At 38.3% G+C, this 22591-nt stretch overlaps 1 protein-coding gene across 2 annotated transcripts in view; it reads left to right on the top strand.

The window, feature by feature from the left end:
• ntsr1 (neurotensin receptor 1 (high affinity)) overlaps nt 1-22591 on the top strand; it is a 57653-nt gene that overhangs the window by 29780 nt on the left and 5282 nt on the right. Inside the window, exons 3-4 of one of the 2 annotated variants that reach the window (XM_043710614.1) lie at nt 6334-6424; nt 19036-19352. In XM_043710614.1, the coding sequence (XP_043566549.1) occupies nt 6334-6424; nt 19036-19285 (341 nt within the window). In that variant the 3' untranslated portion in view covers nt 19286-19352. Of the gene's footprint in view, nt 1-6333; nt 6425-19035; nt 19353-22591 lie in introns of those variants that run through there. The other variant, XM_043710615.1, reaches the window with a different exon arrangement.

Here is a 22591-nt window from a genome sequence, read left to right as displayed (position 1 = left end):
AAAGTAAATTTACATATGACTAGTCTCGGCCGAAGCAGATCATTATTACCATCAGCTTACACGTATGCATTTCATACAGCCCTTTAATCTTATGGATCTCTTTATGGTACATGTATGTCATTGTCATTGACTGTTCATCTGGGTATTTCCCAGGAAGTGTTGCTCTTTGTGTTACTTGTTGCTAAGGTACCAGTTGTTGTTCTGTTTCTGGTGTGGTTTTGCTGTTGAACTTGGAGTCTGATGGTGGATGGTTAATGGGTGAGGAGAAAGTGAGAACGGCGAATGCTGGAGATCAGAGTCGAAGACTGTGGTGCTAGAAAAGCACAGCCAGTTAAGCAGCATCCGAGGAGCAGGACAGTCGATATTTTAAGCATAAGCTCTTCATCATGATGAAGGTTAATGGGTTGGGGCCAGTCAATGGTGATGGTGGGGTCATGGTGGTCTCTGGGCTGAAGGAATATCCTCCATCTTCCTCAGAACTAGTAAGTGTCATTGTGGCAGGAAGACTCCAATACCCCATCCTGCCTTCGTGCACTGTTTTACAGTGCTCACACCCACACCTCCCAGAGAGCTAGTAAAATCCATTTCTCGGAATGTTTATCAGGAGGTTAAAAGCTGTCCTTCCCATGATGTTCTCAGTATTCAACTGAAAGAATGGACAGCCACAGACTATGGCAAATTCCCAATAATGCTTCTGGCAGACAAAGCTGGTTAATGGGTGATCTGTGTATGTGGTACATTCACCTCTTCTTGATCAGCTACCTGCCTTCTTCCATTGTTTTAACAGTGATTGGCCTCTTTGTTTCTGTATTGGCAGCCCACAACTCTGGACATAGCTTCATCTCCCTATCGGTACTTGTGCTTTCTTACAGTTCTGCAATGCTTACCTCAGTGCCACTTCTGGCAGTATTTTGAACATACAACCCAGCAGTATGTACAACATGGGGATTTTACTCAAATTGTTTAAGATATCTGCCTAAAGTGTGCATGCGCTGCGCAGTAGAGGTCGCATGACTGCAGCAGATGAGGAGAGACATTTGTATGTCCGTACCTTTCAATTCAAAACAGAGCCAGTTGTCGGAAGAGAAAACCAGCAGCTGATCACAACCCGTGAGTGATGTCTTGGAACAGTCCCCAGGCTATGCAGTTTATGAATTGTGTGTTTTTAGAACTGTCTTAGATATTGATAGGTTAGGAGTATCAAAGGATATGGTAGAGAAGAGACAGATTGATTTGAGGCACACATTAGTTGGAACATGAATGAGTGGTGGAGCAGGCTCCAGGGGCAGAATGATCTATTCCATTGCAATGTTGCTGTCAAGCTCAGCCTTCTATGTCAGCTATATCCATAGAATACATAGAATCCCTATAGTGCAGAAACACACCGTTTGGCCCATCGAGTCCACATTGACCCTCTGAAGAGCATCCCACTCAGACCCACCCCCTACCCCTGTAACTCTGCATTCCTCATGGCTAACCCATCTAGCCTGCACACTATGGTCAACTTAGCATGGCTAGTTGACCTAACCTGCACATCTTTGCCCTCCTGATGATGAGCTTTGCCTGCCAGCAACAAGAATTGGGAATTTGCTGTAGTCTGTGGCTGTCCGTTCTTTCAGTTCAATATTCAGAACATCATGAGAAGCACAGCTTTTAACCTCCTGATAAGCATTCCGAGAAAAGGATTTCACCAGCTCTCTGGGAGGTGTGGGTGTAGGGCATTGCAAAACAGTGCAGAAAGGTAGGATGGGGTATTGGAGTCTTCCTGTCACAATGATGCTTTCCAGTTCTGGGGAAGATGGAGGATATTTCTTCAGCCCAGAAACCACCATGGCCCCACCATCACCATTGGCTGGCCCCAACCCCCTGAGACATCATGCACTTGGCTAGAGAGTAGCTACCTTTTGTGATATCTTCTTCTTCCAAGTGTGCTCTCCATTTTGCTCCATCAAAGTAGAGTCCTACATTGATTTTGAAATTCAGCCCCTTTTTACTGAGCATCCATATTGTATGTAAAACTGCATAAAATATTCTCACTCTTGAGCAAATCTCTTGTCATGATTTCTGTTACAAAATACTTGCAACAAGCGTTGAAACTTGTATTTATAGAGCACTTTAAAGTAGTAAGACATTCCAAGGTACTTTGCAGGAGTCCTGTTAACAAAAATTGCCATTTAGCTTCATAAAGTGATATGAGGGCATTTGGCCAAAGTTTGTTACAATGGGTAGGTTTTAAAGTCTGACTTAAAGGAAACAAGAGACGTAGAAATGCACCAAAATTTAAAGAGGTAATTTTCAGAAAGAATGATTATGAATGGTTAAGATCTTTGATCAGGCATGCATCTGAGCCATGCAGTTTAGAAAAAAATCAAAGTTCAATTCCCATTTTGAATCTGGGATGCCCGTTGCATGGGAATTGCTTGAGATCTGGTAACAGGGACTTCACTGTACTAAAGTTGTACTCACAATCAGCGTATAAACAGTAATTTTTATTTTGTCACAGCTATGAGGAGATCTAACTAAACATTTACCTTCTGTTGGGGCCATGTTTGACATCAATACTCACATCAAGATTAGATTTAAAGAAAATTCCTTGGTTTGCAAACAACTTTAATGTTGTGTTTTGTCTTAGAATTGGTGTAAATTGCCAGCTTGAAATAAACATTCTCAAGGTCTATAGCTTGCTCAAGATGGTGTGTGAAGCTGCCTATCACTTCCATTGGTCTTGACAAAGATTCACATTTCGCATAATAGGAGTTTAAATGGCAGCTGAATATGGTGATGTAAACATTTTTCACTATAGTTATTGGTAAAAAAACACAAGTGACAATAAATCACTCCAATGTAGTCAATTCTATTCTTTCCCCTTAATCCCTTAAACATTAAAAATTTATCTTTCTGCGCTCTAAGTATACTTAACTTCACAGCCCTTTGCAGTAAAAAGTTCCACAGATTCACTACCCTTTGAGACAAGGAATTAATCCTCACTTCTATCTTAAGTTGCTTTGCTCTTCTTGGAAAAAAGCATATGGTTCCTTTTACAGCTATCTTGAAGAACATCTGCAGCTTGGTTTAACATCACATCCAAAAGATGGACATCTTTCATTTTCAGAAAATGATAGGAATCTCTCATTATAGAAGAAATATCATACCACAAAGCAGCTACCACTTCAAAATAGAGAATCCAAAAGGTTTTGGAGATAGTAATTAAATTGCAATAACATTAGCACAAGCTGCCTAAAGAACAGCTGTTTTATATTCAATGCCATGTCCAAGATCTCCACCTCTGCAAAGATATGATCATACAAATTCAAACAAATCTCATCTTATTGGCATATTGCAATACAACTGACGCAAAATCAATAAAATGACCACGTCCTTTCTGAAAATGGGAGCAATGTTGTCAAGGACAGCAAGACGCCACTTATTAATTTGTAAACTAAAATTGATCTTCAGGACCAAGTACTGAATTTTAAAAAAAAAACACAGAAGAATTAGAAACAGGAGCAGACTATTTAATTCATTCACTAAGAATGCTGGTCTGAATTTTATTTTTATTCATTCGCGGGATGTTGGCTTCAGTGGATGCGGCAGCATTTATTATCTATCCCTAATTGCTCTTGAGAAGATGATGGTGAGTTGCTCCCTTGAACTGCTGCAGTCTGTTTGCAGTGTGTAGACCCACAATGCTATAAACACTGGAGGAACAGCAATATAAGTCCAAGTTAGGATGGTGAATGGCTGGGAAGGGAACCTGTAGGTGGTGGTGTTCCCATATATTTTTCACCTTAAACTTTCTAGAAGGCAATAGTTCAGTTTGGAAAGTTCTGTGCAAGGAGCTTTGGTGAATTTCAAAAGTGTATCTTGTGCACAATGCTGCCACTGTTCATCAGTGGTGAAGAGGGTGAATGTTTGTGGATATCGTATCAATCAAGCAGGCTGCTTCAACCTGTTTTTTTTTTCTTTGTATTTATTTGTGGGATGTGGGTATTGCTGGCTGGCTAGCATTTATTGCCTGTCCCTAGTTGGCCTTGGGAAAGTGGTGATGAGCTGCCTTCTTGAACTGCTGCAGTCCACCTGCTGTGGGTTGACCCACAATGCCCAGGATTTTGACCCAGCAACAGTGAAGGTATAGCGATATATTTCCAAGTCAGGATGGTGAGTGGTTTGGAGGGGAACTTGAAGGTGGAGTTATAATGTCAAGCATCTTGAATGTTGTTGGAGCTACACCCCTCCAGGGAAGTGGAGAGTATTCCATCACACTCCTGACTTGAGCCTTGTAGATAGTGGCTAGGCTTTGAGGAGTCAGGAGGTGAGTTACTCACTGCAGGATTCCTATTCTCTAATCTGTCCTTGTAGCCAAACGATTCAAATGGCTAATCCACTTCAATTCCTGGTAAATGTTATACCCAGATGTTGATAATGAAGGAATAAGTGATGATAATGTCATTGAATGTTGAGAGGCAATGGTTAGACTCTCTCTTGTAGGAGATGGTACTTGTATGGCATAAATGTTACTTGCCACTTGTTAGTCCAAGCCTGCATATTATCTAGGTCTTGTTGCATTTGGATATGGACTACTTCAGTATCTAAGGAGCCTTAAATGGTGTTGAACATCATTATCAGCAAACATCCCCATTTCTGACCTTATAATGGAGAGAAGCTCCATTGATGAAACCGGTGAAGATAGTTGAGCCTAGGACACTACCCTGAGGAACTCATGTATAAACAGCCTAGAGGTGAGATGATTGACCTCCAGCAACCATAACAACAGAACATGAAAAAATTCTTCATAAAGATAGAAAGTGAAGTGGCCCAATCCAAAAATATGATTCTAAATCTAGACAAAGGAAACTATGAAGTATAAAAGGGTGACTTAACTGAAATGGGCTGGATAATTTCAGAAAAAGGCATGTTAGTGGACAGGCCAATGTTTAATATTTAAGGAGTGAATGCATTCATTGCAGCAGTTTCATATTCCTTTGAGATAAACAATGCAACACCGTAAATAGTCCAACAACGGATAATGTAAGGATTAGTATTAGATCCAAACAGAAGTCATATCAGGTCACTCAAGAAAGTATGAAGCCTGACAACTGGGAGTGGTTTAGAATTCAGGAAAAAGGATGTCTGACAGGTTGATTGAAGAGGGTAAGGAAGGGGATGTGATTAAATTTCTATGGAAAACAAAAGGAGACTGTATGAGCTTCTGTGGATATGTAAAATGAAAAATATTAGTGGAGACAATTATAGGCCCTTTCAATCTGAAAGAGGAGAATTAATAATAGAGAAGGAAATGGCAGAAAATTGAGCAACTACTTTTTTTCTGTCTTCACAGAAGAAGACATGAAACATTTGCCAGAGTTTGAGAAGGAGGAATTAAAGGAAATTCGCATTAACAAAACAAAGATGTGAAAATTAATGTAATTAAAAGCTGGTAAATCCCTGGGTCAATCTACTTCTTGGTTACTAAAGGAGCTTGCCATGGAAATACTGAAAGCATTGGTTGTCATCATCCAAAAGTCTGAAGATTCTGGAACTGTTCCAACAAATTGGAGAGTAGCAAATATAACCCGACTTTTTTAAAAAAGGAGGGAGGAAGAAAACAAGGAATTGCAATCTGGTTAGACTAACATCAGTAATAAGGAAAATGCTGGAGTCTATTATAAAATGAGATAACAGGACACTTTGAAGAAAGTACCAATTGTATTATACAAAATCAGTATGGACTTATGGAAGGGAAATAATGTTTGACAAACCTACCAGACTTTTTTGAGGACATAACTGCCAGAGTGCATAGTGTATTTAGATCTTTAGAAAGCTTGGAATGAAGTCCCATAAAAGTTATTGTGCAAAATCAAAGTGTGTGGGATTGCTGATAATGTATTGGCATGGACTGAGAATTGGTTAGCAGACAGGAGACAGAGCAGAGAAATAAATGGGTCATTTTCAGAGTGACAGGCCCAGGCGTCCATCGGGATGAATAGATATTTCTTCATTCAGGTAATAGTGAACCTGTGGAATTCTTTACCATAGTAGGCTAATCACGTTAAGGGGCATGGGGAGAGAGAGGGAATAAGCCATGATTTGTTAAAAGCTCAATGGATCAAATGGCCTATTTCTGTTCCTATTTTCGATATTGCCTTGTTTGCAATACTGCTGTTACTTGTAAGGATCTGTAAACAATATCTTTTCACAAATAACTTTTATTGTGTCAGAATTCTTCAGTTTTCGTCATTCTCTCACTAAAAATTAATTCAAGAAGTGTTGCAATACAGATACTTTGAACAAATATATACAGTAAGATTAATAAATCTGTTTTTTTTTTGGCAGGGGCTGTGGTCATTGCCTTTGTTGTCTGCTGGCTTCCATATCACATACGCCGACTTATGTTCTGTTATGTCCCTAAACACCTCTGGACAGAGTGAGTGCTTAATGACTGACTAAGGTTCTAGTTTGATGACAATGTTCATGGTGTACATTGAATTAAAAATCAAAACAGCATTCTGTTAATTAATATATCTTCATTATGATTTATACAGCAAATTACCAATTTATAAATGAATGAGCTGAGCAAAACACTAGTGTTTCTATATTGATTCAAATGAGTTAAATTTCTAAAATTCAGATCCATTAAATTTTCACTTTCCTACATGAAAGACAATGTTCAAAAATGGAAACATATATCAGGGAGCACAACTATATGACAAGAATTAAGATGGATATGGTTGGCCAAATGACCACCTTCTGTAGTTTCCACTTGTATGAATTTGGAGAAATGAACGATTCTCTCAATCAAATCATTAACTGCACACAACTTTCAACTATCAGGTGTTTTGGCTTTATCTTTAAGAGAAAAAAAGAGAGTTTAGTCTCATATATATGGATATATGAGATGATGTGCACCAATTTAAAATATTGTACTGATAATATTATAATGATAAGCAATAAACAAGTAAATGGTTTTTTATTAAGTTGTGCTCAAAAGTATAGCACAGTCTCCTTTAATCACAAACTATAAAACATGATCTAATGTCTGACTCTATTGACATTTCTAGGTTTGCAAATCGTAGATTTACAAAACATATAACTCTTGGCTTGGTACCTTCCATTAAGCACACTTTATATTTGTTTAGAGACAAAAAAACTGCAGATGCTGGAATCCAAGGTAGCCAAGCAGGAGGCTGGAAGAAGCTAGGCAGCATCAAAAATATATTTATATGTATTTAAGCAATTATGTTACAAGATACCATAATTCAACTCTTTTCAGCAACTGTGTGCAAAATGCTCCTATTCTGCATGGGTTTTAGATGTAACTGATAGGAAGGAAGTCTGTGCTCAATCAATTCTGGTCATTTCTGGATGTATAGTAGGTAATAGGAAAAATCTACATTGTGCTTGTCAAAAATATTTGCAAACTGAAAGTACCTCATAAGCTTTAGTAGTATAAAACTCCTGTGAACTGTCTTGGGATAACTATAATCTGATCTACAGGTAATGTTTTTGTTATTGTGAAAAAGCACCTTAAGAGATCTAAATAAAATTTGAGACAGGCTGGGAAAGTTAGGATGCTAAAGCGTTGAGCGTAAATTGAGAAAATAGCCATTTCTTTCTCTGATTATTCTGATGTGAAATTATTTTTTGGAAGTGTGTTACATTTTGTCAGAACAGTCTCTGTTTTGACAGGATTCAATTTATTTCATTTTTGGCAGCTCAGTCCTGTATTCTGTAAAATATACTTAGAAGGTCCAAAGGAAATTGGTAAAGAGTTCAATGCAATTTTTATTCACATAATTAGGCACCTTTGACAATGTTCTGAATAGTCTGCTAACTGAATTAATGGAAGGCAATTTCCAATTTATATCAGGAGAAAAAATCTGACTGGAGATCTCAGGCATGGTTGACTGCTCGGACTGATGTCCGATTTTGCTGTCACTGACAGTTTTGATAATATTTTTTCTTCTGTATATAACTCATCATGTTTAGCTTTTGTAACCACAGAATTAAAGATGAAAGAATCTGAATGGGACACAATAAGAACATAAGAACTTTAAACATAGGAGCAACCCCTCAAGCCTTCCCCATCATTCCAAAAGGTCATGACTGTCAGCTCAAGGCTTCAAATCCACTTTCTTGTCAGTTTTGCATTATCCCTAACTTTTCAATATTTTAAAAGATTGAGCTACCTCCTCTTTACATACTTTCAGTGATCTAGCTTCCATGTCCCTTTGGGATCAAAGATTCCTGACATTCAGTGCCCATTGGGAGAAGAAATTCCTCCACTTCTATGACCCTATTTCAAGATTACTAGTGGAAACATCTTTTCAACATTTACCCCGGTCAAACCTCCTTAGTGTCTGGTCTATTTCAATAAGATAAACACTCTTTCTTCTTAAGAAGTCAACCACTTCATCCCAGGAATCAGCTTTTGGTGATTCACTTTTGAAATTCCTCCACTGCCAATATGTCCATTCTTAAATATGGGCACCAAAACTGTACAAAGTACTTCAGATGCAACTTCACTGACATTCTGTACAGTTGCAATGAGACTTCCCCATTTTTAAACTAATACCTGGCAATAATGGCCAAATTTGCATTTGCCATCTTAATTAATTTCTGCAATTACGTGCTAGCTTTTAGTGTTTCATGCACAAAAAATGACCCAGAGCCATCTGAGCTGCACCTTTTCCAGTCTCTCCATTTGAATAATATTCTGTCTCTTGATTCTTCCTAATAAAATATGACTACATTTTTCTATATTAAACTCTGTCTGACAGATTTTGCCTACTCACACGACATATCTGTATTCCCTTCCATTTTCTTTACATCTCCATCACAACATGTACTTCCTCATATTTTTATGTCATCAACAAAGTTGGATACATTATCCTCTGTCCTTTCCTCTAAGCTACTAATGCAGATAGTAAATAATTGAGTCCCTAGAACTAATCTCTGTGGTACTCAGTTAGTTTGATCTTTCCAACCTGTAAAAGATTCATTAATCCCAACTCTGTCTTCTGTTTGGCAACCAATCCTCAATCTATGTTAATGCATTATGCCCAATACTGTGAATTCCAATGTTATGCAATAATTTTTATGAGGAACTTTATCAAATGCCTTATGGAAATCCAAATATATTACACCTACAACAATTCAACTGATTACATACTTACCTCACATACTCTACCTAATGTTCCCTGTGCCATTACAACTCCCAGGCCTAGACTAGACATCCTTTCCAGAAACTGACGGATCAAAATCATCATGGCCTGTACCCTTCCCTCCCCACTACCCAGCTTCCTTTCACTGACCCACCCCTGCTTGCCCTTCCACCAGTCTGAACATTTCTTCTGATTCCTGGGACCTGAAGCATCCTGCTATTTGATACAATACTCCCTCAGGATTTAACCTAACCTTCCCTCCCCTACCATTGGACCAAACACTCAGTCTGCATCCCCAAGACCCAACAACTGCACCCCCTCCCCAGCCCTGGGACTCAACATGCCCCTGCGGGAGTTGACTCCTGCTTCTTCAACCATTTATCTGCCTGTCAGAAATTCTGGATGATAGTGAAAGCAGATGTATTGTGGCTACAAGGAAATGCAGAAATAATTTAAAAAACATAAATAGTCCTTTTACGCTTTAGAAAAGTTGATTGGGCTTTCCTTGCATCCAATCATGTACAATTGTGCTGCCTGGCAAGGATGATACTTTTCAAGGCAATCTGTAACATTGATGGGAATTATAATTTTCAAAATATTTCTGATCTTCCATTAGGTTTTGAGAAGGGTTTCTTTCATTTGTTATTCATTTTAAATTGATGAATCATTGTTGTTGACTCACAATCAGGAAAAATTGACTTTTAATATACATTCTATCAATGACCTTCATAACTCAAACAGCCTTTAAATCTCTGCTTAGCTTTATCCAGTGAAAGTCGTCCTGTGCTATTCTTAAAACCATATTGTCTCATTCCTTGCATAATAATGATAAATCCAGATTGAAGGTCTCTACAGCATCATTGTTTGTTTTTACAATGGGACACTTAACACTTGCAGCAGCAATGTGACCTCGCTTATATGTTTTGTATAAAATTTCATCATTCCTTCTTCATTTTAAAAATTGTATAAGAGCACTCTTTTTTTTAAGATGTTTATTGGATGCAAATGTCACTGACTAAACCAGTATTTATTGCCCAGGCCTAATTTTCCAGAGTGCAGCTAACAGTCAACCATATTGCTGTGGGTTTGGAATCTTATGTAGGCCAGACTGGTTGATGTTGACAGATTTTCTTCCTTGAAAATATTAGTGAACCAGATGAGTTTTTAACAATAGTGGTTATACAATCACTATGATAGAGCAAGCTGGAGGAAATAGTGGGTTAGGTATGTTCGGGCTCCTGGCCCCATCCACTCCCTTTCAGCTGATTACCATATTCTTTTTTTATTATTTCTTATTATCATTTCTTTATTTCAACTTTCATATCCAATTCACGTTTTCTTCTTTCTGCGGCTGAGGTGTTTTGATTGGACAGCCCCTGATCCTTGGCAGTTTCAATCGGCCTAGTACTTGGCAGTTTTGACAGGTTGCTCGGTCCTTGGCAGTTTTAATAGGCCACCAGTCCTCAGTATTTTAGACAGGCCTTGGTCCTAAATAGTTTTGACAGGCTCCAGTCCTTGGTAGTTTTGACGAGCCCCCCAGTTCTTGACAATTTTGACAGAGCCCCAGTTCTTGGCAGTTTTGAGAGGACCCTGTCTTCATCAGTTAGAAAGGACCCCATCCTCAGAAGTTGGAGAAGGCCTCTGTCCTCAGCAGTTGCCTCAGCCCCGCTATCCTTGGTGGTCGGGCAGGCCCTCGTCTTCAGCGGTGGCTGGTTCACGAAAGCAAGAGGCCGTGGAATGAACAAAAAATTATGTTTGTCTTTATCTCATTTCTTAATATATAATTTATGTAATTAAATTGAGCTGTTTTTGTGGTAACTTATACACATTTTATTGTATTTTCAAAAATACAAGTAACAATAAATTTCGAAATGTCAAGTTTTTATTGAATTCAAACTTTACCATCTGTCATGGTGGGATTTGAACTTGTTACGACACGGATTAACCCTCCTGCTTATTTTAAACCGGCAACACCGAAAAGATTTATCCCATGCTGTAATCTGTGAAAATTCGAGAGCCAAGAACTATTTAAAATTAAATTTATTTCTTAAAGTTTAACAGAGAATAATTAACTAACAACTATTTACAACTCCTTCCTCTAACCTATCTTTTACTTTCCCTTCTATAATACTAGTCTGATAAACCCCCAATTAAGATTTACCAAAAATTCAAATTTCAAAATCAGTCAGTGGTCAAATCTTTTTCCTTTACCTGTAGATTTGTTCTCCAGGTCGGTGTTGATGTGTTTCTCTGTGCAAACTCCTCTAGACAGATACCTCTCAGAGAGTTCTGACTAGCAGCTTACATCTGCTGGTCTTTTGGCAATTCTCTCCCAACTGTTCAATTTTTCCCAGTGTTATACCCCCAAAGCATCGGACTGTGTCATTGGCATTTAATATTGTCAATACACTAAATTCAAACTTGATTGGAGTTTTTTTTGGGGGTATAATTTAAACTGATTGGTCGAATTCAAATTTGTTTTGTCGTCTCCAGGCAGCCCAGCTAATCTAACTGTTTGACACAAAGGTTACAGTATATCTTGTTCAGAACACTTGATGCTGTTAGGTAATTCTGTGAGCTTTTAACTCTCTTAAAGGGACAGTACACCCACATCTTCATAACACTTACCTCTTTAAGAAAAAATGAACCATCATAATGAAAAGATGGCTTCTTTTTTTTCTATTCTTTAAACACATTATCCTAACATACTGATAACTTTAATCTAAGTTCACCTTAACTTCTTCCCATATAACTGTGTATAACATTAAATAAAGACAAATCTCATCTAAACTTTATCAGTTAAATCCGCCACAAAGCATTTGCAATTACATTTTTCTGATCCGCAACAAGTATGATTTTTAAATTAAAAGCTGTAATATAAGACTCCAATGAAATAGTCTCACATTCTTGTCTTTAAAGATTTCTAAGAATGTAAGCAGATTGTGATCTGTGTACACCACTGTCTCAGATGCATTGTTTGTGACATACCCATTAAAATGTTGTAAGTCCAGTACCAACCTCAATGGCTCATTTTCAATTGTGGTGTATTTCCTCTGGTGGATGTTGATCTTCTTTAAAAAGAAACCACCTGGCAGTTCAATCCCCTCCCCATCTTCCTGTAGGAGTACAGCTCCAACTCCTATGTCACTAGCATCGATGGCAACTTTAATAGGTTTTGAAAAGTTTAGAGTAGCTTAAAACTGGTTTGGTGGCTAATATCAATTTCAAATGTTGGAATGCCTCCTGGAATAGTTCTGTCAACTAAATTTTTGTGTTCTTCAGCAAATCGTTTAACGGTGCCATTAGAATCCACTGAATCCTAAGAATCAAAGCACCTCTTTCTTCAAGGTTGGTCGTGGAAATTCCTCGATTGATTTTGTCTTTGCGTTCCATGGGGTCAACCCTCCATGATCGATGTTATGTTCCAAGGATGTCACCTTTGCTTTCATGAATTCAGTTTTATTTAGGTTTATCACCCGTTTTACTTCTCGTGGTCATTTAAAGAGCTCTGCCAACTGTACAACGTGATCTTTCCAGTACTTACTAAAGATCACTACATTGTCCAAAGGGACTGAGCAGTTTGTTAACCCAGCCGCAACTCTGTTCATGAGTCTTTGAAATATGGCAGGTGCGTTCTTCATTCCAAAGGTCATCACTTTAAACTGACATAGCCAATTTGGGGTACAAACACAGAAATTTGGTTTGCTGTCTCTGATAAAGGTACCTGCCAGTAACCATGCATTAAGTCCAACTTGGTGATGTAACTGGCTTGTCTGACTTTCTTGATACAGTCCTCCAATTTAGGAATTGGATATGAGTCCGATTTTGTAGCTACGTTGACCTTCCAATAATCTACGCAGAATCGTTGAGTCCTGTCTGTTTTGGGAACTAAGACGATCGGCGAACTCCACTTTCTCTGGCTTGGTTCGATGATGTCCTCATTGAGCATGGCCTCCACCTCCATTTGGACCTGTCTGGCTTTGAAAGGATTAAGCCGAGAGGGGTGTTGTTTTATTGGAGTCATATTCTCTACGTCTACTTCATGTACAATAGCGTTAATCCTCTCCATCTGATTCTTACATATGTCCTTATACTAGAGTAATAAACCTTTCAACTGCGTTCTATGCTCCTGAGACAGATAGCATACTAACCTATCCCACTCCTCAAGGACTTCTTCATTTTTAAAATCTATTTTGAGGCACCTCAAAATCCACATCATCTGGATCTGATTCCTTACTCGGCGGGGCAGTAATGAACATCTGTTTCTCCAATTCTTTCTCTCTAGTATAATACATTTTCAACATGTTCACATGACATTCCTAATACCTTTTTTTTTTCTATCTGGCATCTTTACTAGAAAGTTCACCAGACTCGATTTTTTCTCCATTTGATAGGGACCACTAAACCTGGCTTTGAAGGAATCTCCTATCACTGGTAATAGTACTAATACATCATCCCATCAGAAAAACTTTAGAGTCTCAGAGGTTTTATCTGCCACCTGGTTCATTCTATATTGTGCCCTCTTTAGGTGCTGTTTAGCTAACTCACCTACTCGATTTAATCTCTCCCTCACCTCCGAAATGTAATCTAAGTGTGAGATCTCTGACTTTGGTCCTGTCAAGTTCTCTTTAATTAATTTAAAAGTGCCTCTCACTTCATGCCTGAGTATTAACTCAATGGGAGTGAACTGAATAGATTCATTTGGGGCATCTCTAATGGTAAAAATACGAATGGGATACCTTTATCCCAATCATTCGGGTAATCCTGGCAGTATGCTCTCAACATGGTCTTCAAGGTCGATGCTACCTTTCTAACACTCCCTGGGATTGATACGTACTGGATTCAAAATGCTGTATACTTAAGCTATCCATAACCTCCTTAGACAGCCGAGCAGTAAAATTTGAACCTTGGTCCAACTGAATCTCTCTGGGTAGCCCATACTGTGTGAAGAAAGCTACTAACTCCTCTACTATCCTTTTCGCCTTGATACTCCATAATGGAATTGGCTCCAGAAATTTGGTAGACACATTCATTGTGGTTAACAAGTACTGGTTCCCATGTTTGGTTCTTGGGAGGGGATCTACATAATCAATTATAATCCACATGAAAACTTCTCCAAATGTGGGAATTGACAACAAAGGTGCTGGTTTCATTACTGCCTGTGGCTTACCTACCATTTGGCACATATGACATGTACAGCAAAAGTTAACCACATCCTTGCACATTTCAGGCCAATAAAAATATTTTTGTTTCTTAGCTTGAGTCTTTTGTACCCCTAGGTGACCTCCTACAGGTAGTTCATATGCTACCCGTAACACCTCCTGTCTGTACGCTATCAGCAACACAGTCTGGTGCACTTCAGCCCATTTCTCCTCTGCACTAACCTGCTGTGGTCTCCATTTCCGCCTTAGGATTCCATCTTTCAGATAATGATGATATTATTTATCAACCAAAAGGTTAAATTATATCTTGTTTGGAATGCTAGGTGCTGTCAGGTGAGCTTTTAACTCTCTTAAAGGTATAGTACGCCCACATCTTCATAACAAACTCATATCCCCAAATTGTTAGGATCACCATCACCATCACCCCGGCACCGTCACCACAATACCACAACATGCCCCTCCCCACTGTTACAGCATTTAAGCCACTAGGACTTGCTGTTCGTTCATATTGTTCAGTACTTTTCCCTTAAATATGTTCTCTTGTGCAATATGTATTTCCCAAATGCTCATTGACATTAAGTTGCATTTGCCATCCCTGTCCATATCAGTCCATTTGCCTGAAGTCTTTTGCAGTTCTCAGTGTTTTTTCTTACCTTTTTATATCTTTGCAATCATTGATATTTTAAAAGTATGCATATATACAGAAAAACCAAAGGTGGATCCAATGCTGACTTTTGAGCTATGCTTATCCGAGCAATATTCATTCACATAGATGGAAAATTAACCAACAAATAGAAAATGATCTAAATTGTCATTTTTCCTTTTATGACAGCTCTTTGAATTTTTCTGATGAACTTCTTCTGAGTTATCAACAAGTTATATTTACATAGTACCTATAATATAGTTTCAAATTGTCAATTTGCTTTACAACAATGTTTTCAAATAAAATTTGACACTGAGCCATAAAAAAGGGATGTTGGGTCAGATGACTAAAATCTTGGTTAAAGAGACAGGTTCTACAGAGTGTCTTAAAGGGAAAAAGACAGCATTCATTGAATCCCTACAGTGTTTCAGCAAGTCATTTGTTCTATTGGGTACACACCAATCCTTCAAAAAGAATCCCACCCAGCTCCACCCTATCCCTGTAACCCTGCATTTCCCATGGTTAATCCACCTAGTCTGCACATCTTTGGACTGTGGGATGAAACCAGAGCACCCAGAGGGAACCCATGCAAACACAGGGAGAATGTACAAATTCCACACAGTCAGCCAGCTGAGATTGGAATCAAACTTGGGTCCTGGGACTGTGAGGCAGCAAGGCTAACCACTTAGCCACCAATAAAAGAGATGATGAGCTTTATGAAGGGAATTGAAGTTCATTAGGCCTTGGTAACTGAAGGTACAGGCACCTATGTGAAGTGATTGAAATCAGGATACTCAAAATGTTAGAATTAGACAGGAGCACATATTTCAGAGAGCTATGGAGCTCAAGACACTTACAGAGCTACAGAGGGACAAGGCATGAAGAGAGTTGAAGATAAGCATGATAATTTTAAAATCAAGGCATTGTTTAAAACCAGAGGACAATGTGGATCAGCGTGCAATACATTAATGGGTGAAGTTAGGACTTCAAACTAAGTAAAGGTAGAATGTGAGACACCAACCAGAAATGGATTGAAATAGTCAACTAACAAAGGAATGGATGTGGGTTTCAGCAGTGACTGAATAAAGCAGGGACAATGCAGGGTGTTGTTATGGAGATAGAAATAGTCCTTGTGCTGACACACATGGGTGGTAGGAAGCTCATCTCATCATCAAATATGACACCAAAGTTGAATTTTCTGGTTTAGCCTTCGACAGTTGACAGGGAGAGGAGAGATGATGTTGTTCACCATCACCAACACTACAGAAGTAGTATTAGACAAACTAATGGGGTTAAAAGCCGTTAATAACCCTGGCCCTGATTTGCTTGCATCCTAGGATCCTAAAAGCAATAGTTACAGAGATTATGTATGCATGGTTATAAGTCTTCAAAAATCCTTAGAATCTGGAGAATTGCTAAAGGATTGGAAGACTGCCAATGTGACACTTCCATTTCAAAAGTGAGGGATGCAAAAAGCGGGTAACTATAAGCCAATTAATCTAACACCTATTATTGGAAAAGTAATGGATTCAATTATTAACTAAGTAATAGCAGCATATTTGGAAAATCAACAATTAATCAAGCATGACTTTGTGAATGGGAAATCATGTCTGATTAATTTATTAGAGGTTTGGAAGAAGTGTCAACCAGAATAGATAAAGGAGAACTCAGTAGATGTGTTGGAATTGGACTTCCAGGAGGCATTCAACAGGGTACCTCACTAAAGTTTGTCATTAGATAAAAACCCACAGTGATGGAGGTAGTATTAGGTGATGGGCAGAAAACAGTGAGTTGGAATAAGGGGCCGTTTACCAGATTGTTCAGTTGGTTCCACAAGGATCAATGCTCGGACTGCAATAGTTTACAATATACATTAATGGCATGGAGCAAGAAAGAAAATGTACTGCAGCCAAATTTGCAAACAACATAAACATTGGTGGAAAGGTAGGTTTTGAGTGGGATATGAATAGTTCACAGAGTTCATAACTATTTGCGCAAGAAATATCGAAAGCTAGAACATAGGTGCAGCAGGTATCAGGAAGGCTGATGGAATATTCACCCATATTTCAAGGGGTTCAGAGTATAGGAGCAAGGAATGCTTACTGCAGCTGTACAAGGTGTTGGTGAGACCACATCTGGAGAACTGAGAGAAGTTTTGGTCCCCTTATTTAAGGAAATATATCATTGCATTGAAGGCAGTTCTGAGCAGGTTTACTGAGAATGATCCCCAGTATAGATGCTTTGCCTTTTGATCAATGGCTAAACAGGTTGTGATGCCAATCACTGGAGTTTAGAAGAATGAGAGCTGATTTCATTGAAACATACAGGATTCTTGATAGGGTAAATGCTGAGAGGATACTTCCCCTCACGGGAGAATCTAGGACCAGAGACCATAGTCGTCTTCTCTCAGATGATTGTGCGTTTTTGGAACTCCTTGCTACAGGGAGCAGTGGGAGCAAAGGCCTTCTGTGTTTTCAATGCTAGGATAGATAGATTCACTATCAGTGGGGAATTCAGGAGTTTTGGGGAAAGGTCAGGAAAGTGGATGTGAGGAATTTTGGATCAACCATGATCCTATTGCATGGTGAAACAGGCTCGAGCGACTGAACAGCCTCCTGCAGTTCCAATTTCTTATGGTCTTATATTACCACTGATAGACTGTATACTATTGATACAGAGAAGATTGGATCACAGGATTATCCTGTAGATCCTGACAGAATACCAGAGATAAGGTGCAAGAGCAGAAAGAGAAGCCTTTGGAGGTGATTTGTTGACTGGAACTGGATAAGTAAGAATGATACTTTGCAAGTAGAGTGCCTTCAACTGCTGATTGGAGGGGGATTATGGGAGGAGGAGGGTGTGGTCAACCATGACAGATGTTACGATAAGCTGAGAAGAACAGGAGAAATAGTTTACCAGTGCCAAAGTCACATACGATGTCCATGATAAAAATTGTTTTGTTACTGTGGCAGGTACGGAAAGGTTGGTTCTTGAAGAGATTCAAATATCAAATTTTTAGAATGGATTTTAGAAGCAACAACAGGATCAAATAATTCAGAGGATGAATGGTATTTTGGTGGGGTTTGGTCATTTACAAGGATAGTAGGGTCAAGTTTGATATTTTTTGATGATGGGCAAGTACAGCAGATTTGAAGGAGAGAAGGACCATCAATTACTGGCAATATCAGCTAATAAGGGGTGATAGTGCTGTAACAGTAATGTCACCCGACTAATAATTCAAAGGGACAAGCCAATGCCCAGGGTAAGTGGGTTCAACATCCATCATGGCACTGGTTGAGTTCAATTAATAAATCCAGAGTATAAAAAAAGTAATGCTGACAAGACCCCATCTGGTTCACTAATATGCTTTAAGGAAGAAGTCAGTCATTTTTACCTGAACTGACCTACATGCGACTCCAGTAATTGCCCTTTAAATAATCAAGCCAGACTCTCATTCAAGGACAACTAGAGATGGACAAGACAAATGGAAAAGGGCTGATGGAATAGTAGCTGAAATTCAAACCCTTGGGAGGCTCATTTGGATAAATGAAGGAAATCTTGATGTTGAAAGTAAGCAGAGATTATTAAATGTTCAATGGGAAACTATGACTGATGTAATACTACTTGATTAATTTGTGATAGATTAGAATCCAATGATACTTTGCATCTGTTAAAGACCATAAAGAAATTTGACAAGAATTTCCTGTTCCTTGTGGTTGATTGCTTTACCCAGGAGTTAACCTTGTAGAAGGGGGCTACCAGATCTAATTTTTTTTTTAAATCTCTTTCCAACCTTAATAAGAGAATCTTATGTTAATGCAGTTTGATGGTTTGCAGTTAACATCTTCCCGATTACAACAATTTTGGATGGATTCTGTGGAATACATTTGAGAAATTCTCCAGCAACTTGCCTTTATATTAATGACTCTTGTATTTACAAAATGTTGGATGGCATATTCTTGATTAGACTACCCCGCTGAGTATTTCTAGCACATTTATTTCTTAATGTATGTTTGTGATTGATTCTGCTGCATTTTATAATCCTAACCTCTATTATTACTTCTTCTAGCTTTCTCTACGATTTCTATCATTACTTCTACATGGTGACAAATGTCCTCTTCTACGTCAGCTCCACTGTCAACCCTATCCTGTACAACCTGGTCTCTGCAAACTTCAGGCAGGATTTCCTCTCAACGCTTAGCTCCTTCTGTCTTCACAGGCGACAAAAGGCAAAGACACCTGCACTTAGCAGAAAATCAAACAGCATTTCCAGCAATCATACTTTGGCCAGTAATGCCACCAGGGAAACTATGTATTAGCAGGTTCTAATGCAAATTGCTGAAATAGAATGGGGAGGAAGTAAAAAGATTAATGATTACGATCAGGAATTTTGGGGGGCAATCATGATAGTGGCTCTCTGAAACTTTTAAAAAATAAGTTCACAATAGAGCTTTGCAAAGATTGTCAGGTGGTGGCCTGGTGTTTCCGTTAGATTTCCTTGTGTTTTTGTTTTCAGCCTAAGTGCATCAGACAAAAGAGCACAGGATTTCAAGTACAAATTATATTTGTACAAACCAGTTTCAAATTGAGTTTCTGTTATGTTTTTGTAGGTTTATAAAATAACACGATAGATGCACCCCAACCAATCTGCCCCTCACCCCAGTATGAATTAATCATCATTCGTAATTCCTACCAGTCATGCTTTACAACAGGCATTAGACACTGAAAATTACTTTTTGCATGCAGTGATACTAAGAGTTTCTGATTATTTTTGAAAAATCTGCTAAGAAGCTGACCACTGTACACAATTATGAGCCAGCGATTGCATATAATTCCTCAATTTCATTTTGAGTTATTTAAACTCTGATTGCTCACAGACAGTGACTGATTATTTTTTTTTCTGATAAATCCATATTCAAATGCATTAATCAAACTGCACCAAGTTGCCATTCTGAAAATACTGAAGGATACTGTTTAAAACCTAATTCAGCTGTTTTTTACTTACAGTGATATGCATGTAGGGGACTCTGTAATTATAGTACTTCAATGATTGAATGTTACAGATTAGCTTTTGCCAATCCTGACATTCACATTTATCATATATGATTTTGCTTATTCAGATCTATGCTTAATACTTCAAAATATAACCTTTGTTCAGACACCAAAAAGCTATTTAAACCTAAAAATTTTTTTTTTAAATACTCTATAAACATGAAAGTGTTCTCTAATATAGCCCATTATTCCAGCTTGATATCTCTTACCTAAGAACTGAAAGCTCTCACAACTGCCATTGAAATAAGTTATTCATTCCTCCTTTGCTGTTAAAAAGATTAATGTCAAAACAGGTATTGTCATGTAAAAAGAAAACAAATGCATATATTTACAATTCTATATCACAAACTTTTTTGTTTTGCAAAAATGTAATGCATTTTTTTTAGATTAGATTCCCTACAGTGTGTAAACAAGTCCTTCAGCCTAACAAGTCCACACCAACCCTCCAAAGAGTAACCCACCCAGACCCATTTCCCTCTGACTGATGCACCTAGCACTGTGGGCAGTTTAGCATGGCCAATTTGCCCTGACCTGCACATCTTTGGATTAGTGGGAGGAAACCCATGCAGACATGGGAGAATGTGCATACTCCACACAGATAGTCACCCAAGGCTGGAATTGAACCTGGGACCCTGGTGTTATGAAGCAGCAGTTCTAAGTACTGAGCCACCACACCACCCAAAACATGTTTTAATTTGAGTGTCATTTCAAAGCAGGCTATCACAACGCAACTCTAATACCAACCATTTTATACTTCAGAAGTTGCTAAGCAGCTATTTGAAGAGTAACTTTTGAATAGTAATCCGTCTTTTATATTATGGTTGCATTATAGCATTTATGGCTGAAAGCAACTTGAAATATAAAGTTGTATCCTGAAGGAAAATTGCTTTGCAAAAGTTACATTTATGAATTACCAAGAATAAATAGTATACTCTTTGATGTACATTTTAGCGTCTACCCATAAATCTATCTTTATATAATTTTATTATAATTTAATAATATAATTTATGAGTAATGATAAAATATATTCCTTTGAAATCAGACTTTATATTTTAAAAGATAACTTATTGCAATTTTGTTTCTGTAAGAATATTTAAACATTAGTAATGTAAATAAGTTGTACCAAAATTTATAATTGATGAGATTTCATTCTAAGAATTAGCGTAAGGGTGGACTTCTTCAAAACATTTGATCCAATGGACCATTCTTCCACATAAGTCAATTGCATCCCAATGTTAACTCAGAATTTTGTTTCGAAATTAACCTATTCAGGGATTTTTTTTGTTTTAAAAAGGGTTTTAATCCCTGGGCCTTCTTTAAAAGTCAACTCCCTCCTCATTCCAAATGGAGTATCTTGGTAAAGTCACGCAAGTAGAGATTACCTTCCCAGGAGATTGGCTGCCAAACTGTGTGGATTGAAGTATAATCATGTACATAAGCGCTTCCTGGTCTGCCAGATTCATGTGACCTCAACCATGAGGCACACACTCTGCAGGCAGCTATCTTAGAGACACTTTATCAAAGCCATCATTCCGATCAGATTGCTTTGTTCTGAACACCAAACACGGTGTCAGAAGTGAAACTGAAATTAAGTGCTGAACAAGTGTAAAAATAAAGCTGACAAGAACGTTCAGAGTCATGAAAGCATCTGAAATAAATTTCTCAAAAGAACAAGAAAACAGGTTACAGCTGAAACATGTAATCAGGGGAAGGAGAAAGGCTGCTGTTACCCCTCTAATTTCCAGTTGAAATGAAAAGTAATATGAAGCAAAATTGGCAGCCTTTGCATGCACAATGGCAAAATTGTGAAATAGCAATAGATCTGTTTAACAAGTCAGAGTAACTTTTACACATTGCTACTCACTTATCACTGTTGGGAAGATACGGTTCCAAAGTGTATCCATCCTCAGTCCCTCTGAAAAGCATAAAGAAACAGACTCAAAAGTCTTGAAGGTACACTTAGAGTCCCAAGTGGCTGTAATTTATGAACAATACATGTTCAACTTAAGCCCCAAGTTTGAAAGAGATAGTTGATCTCATTAACACAAAACAGAATCCAGGCAAAAACAGTGAAAGGAGTGTACAGCCACACCAATGCCCCACCCACACCTTTCTGTGACCACCATCTGCCCCAAGTATAACAGAGCTACCGGTAGCTGCATCAATCTGTACAACCACCTAGACTCACTCTGTGTGTTGGAAGAGAGTCATTCTGATCTGGGATGAATTAAAGACAGGATTGCATTGGGCATAAGAGAACCTGCAGTAAGTCCATGTCTACTGAGAGTGGGGAATATCTTTTTCAGGAAAGTAATTGACATGTGCAGAAGTACTGAGGTTGTAAGTGAGCAGCTGGAGGAAATTCATGGCACAACAGACTAGCCTTTGCATTATGCTGATAGATACTCTAGGCCCAAAGGGCAGAACATTCATGGACAAAGGGCAGGATGGAAATACCATGGGGGATATTATGCAAAGGAGAAAAGGGCATGCCTAGCATGAGGAAGATAGTGTTCTCACTGGAAGAAGTTGAACCATTTTACAAAAAACTGTGTATTTACATGGTCAAAAAG

Source organism: Chiloscyllium plagiosum, chromosome 20, assembly GCF_004010195.1.
Source record: "Chiloscyllium plagiosum isolate BGI_BamShark_2017 chromosome 20, ASM401019v2, whole genome shotgun sequence".
NCBI classification, from domain to species: Eukaryota; Metazoa; Chordata; class Chondrichthyes; order Orectolobiformes; family Hemiscylliidae; genus Chiloscyllium; species Chiloscyllium plagiosum.
This window is presented reverse-complemented; position numbering and strand designations above follow the sequence as displayed.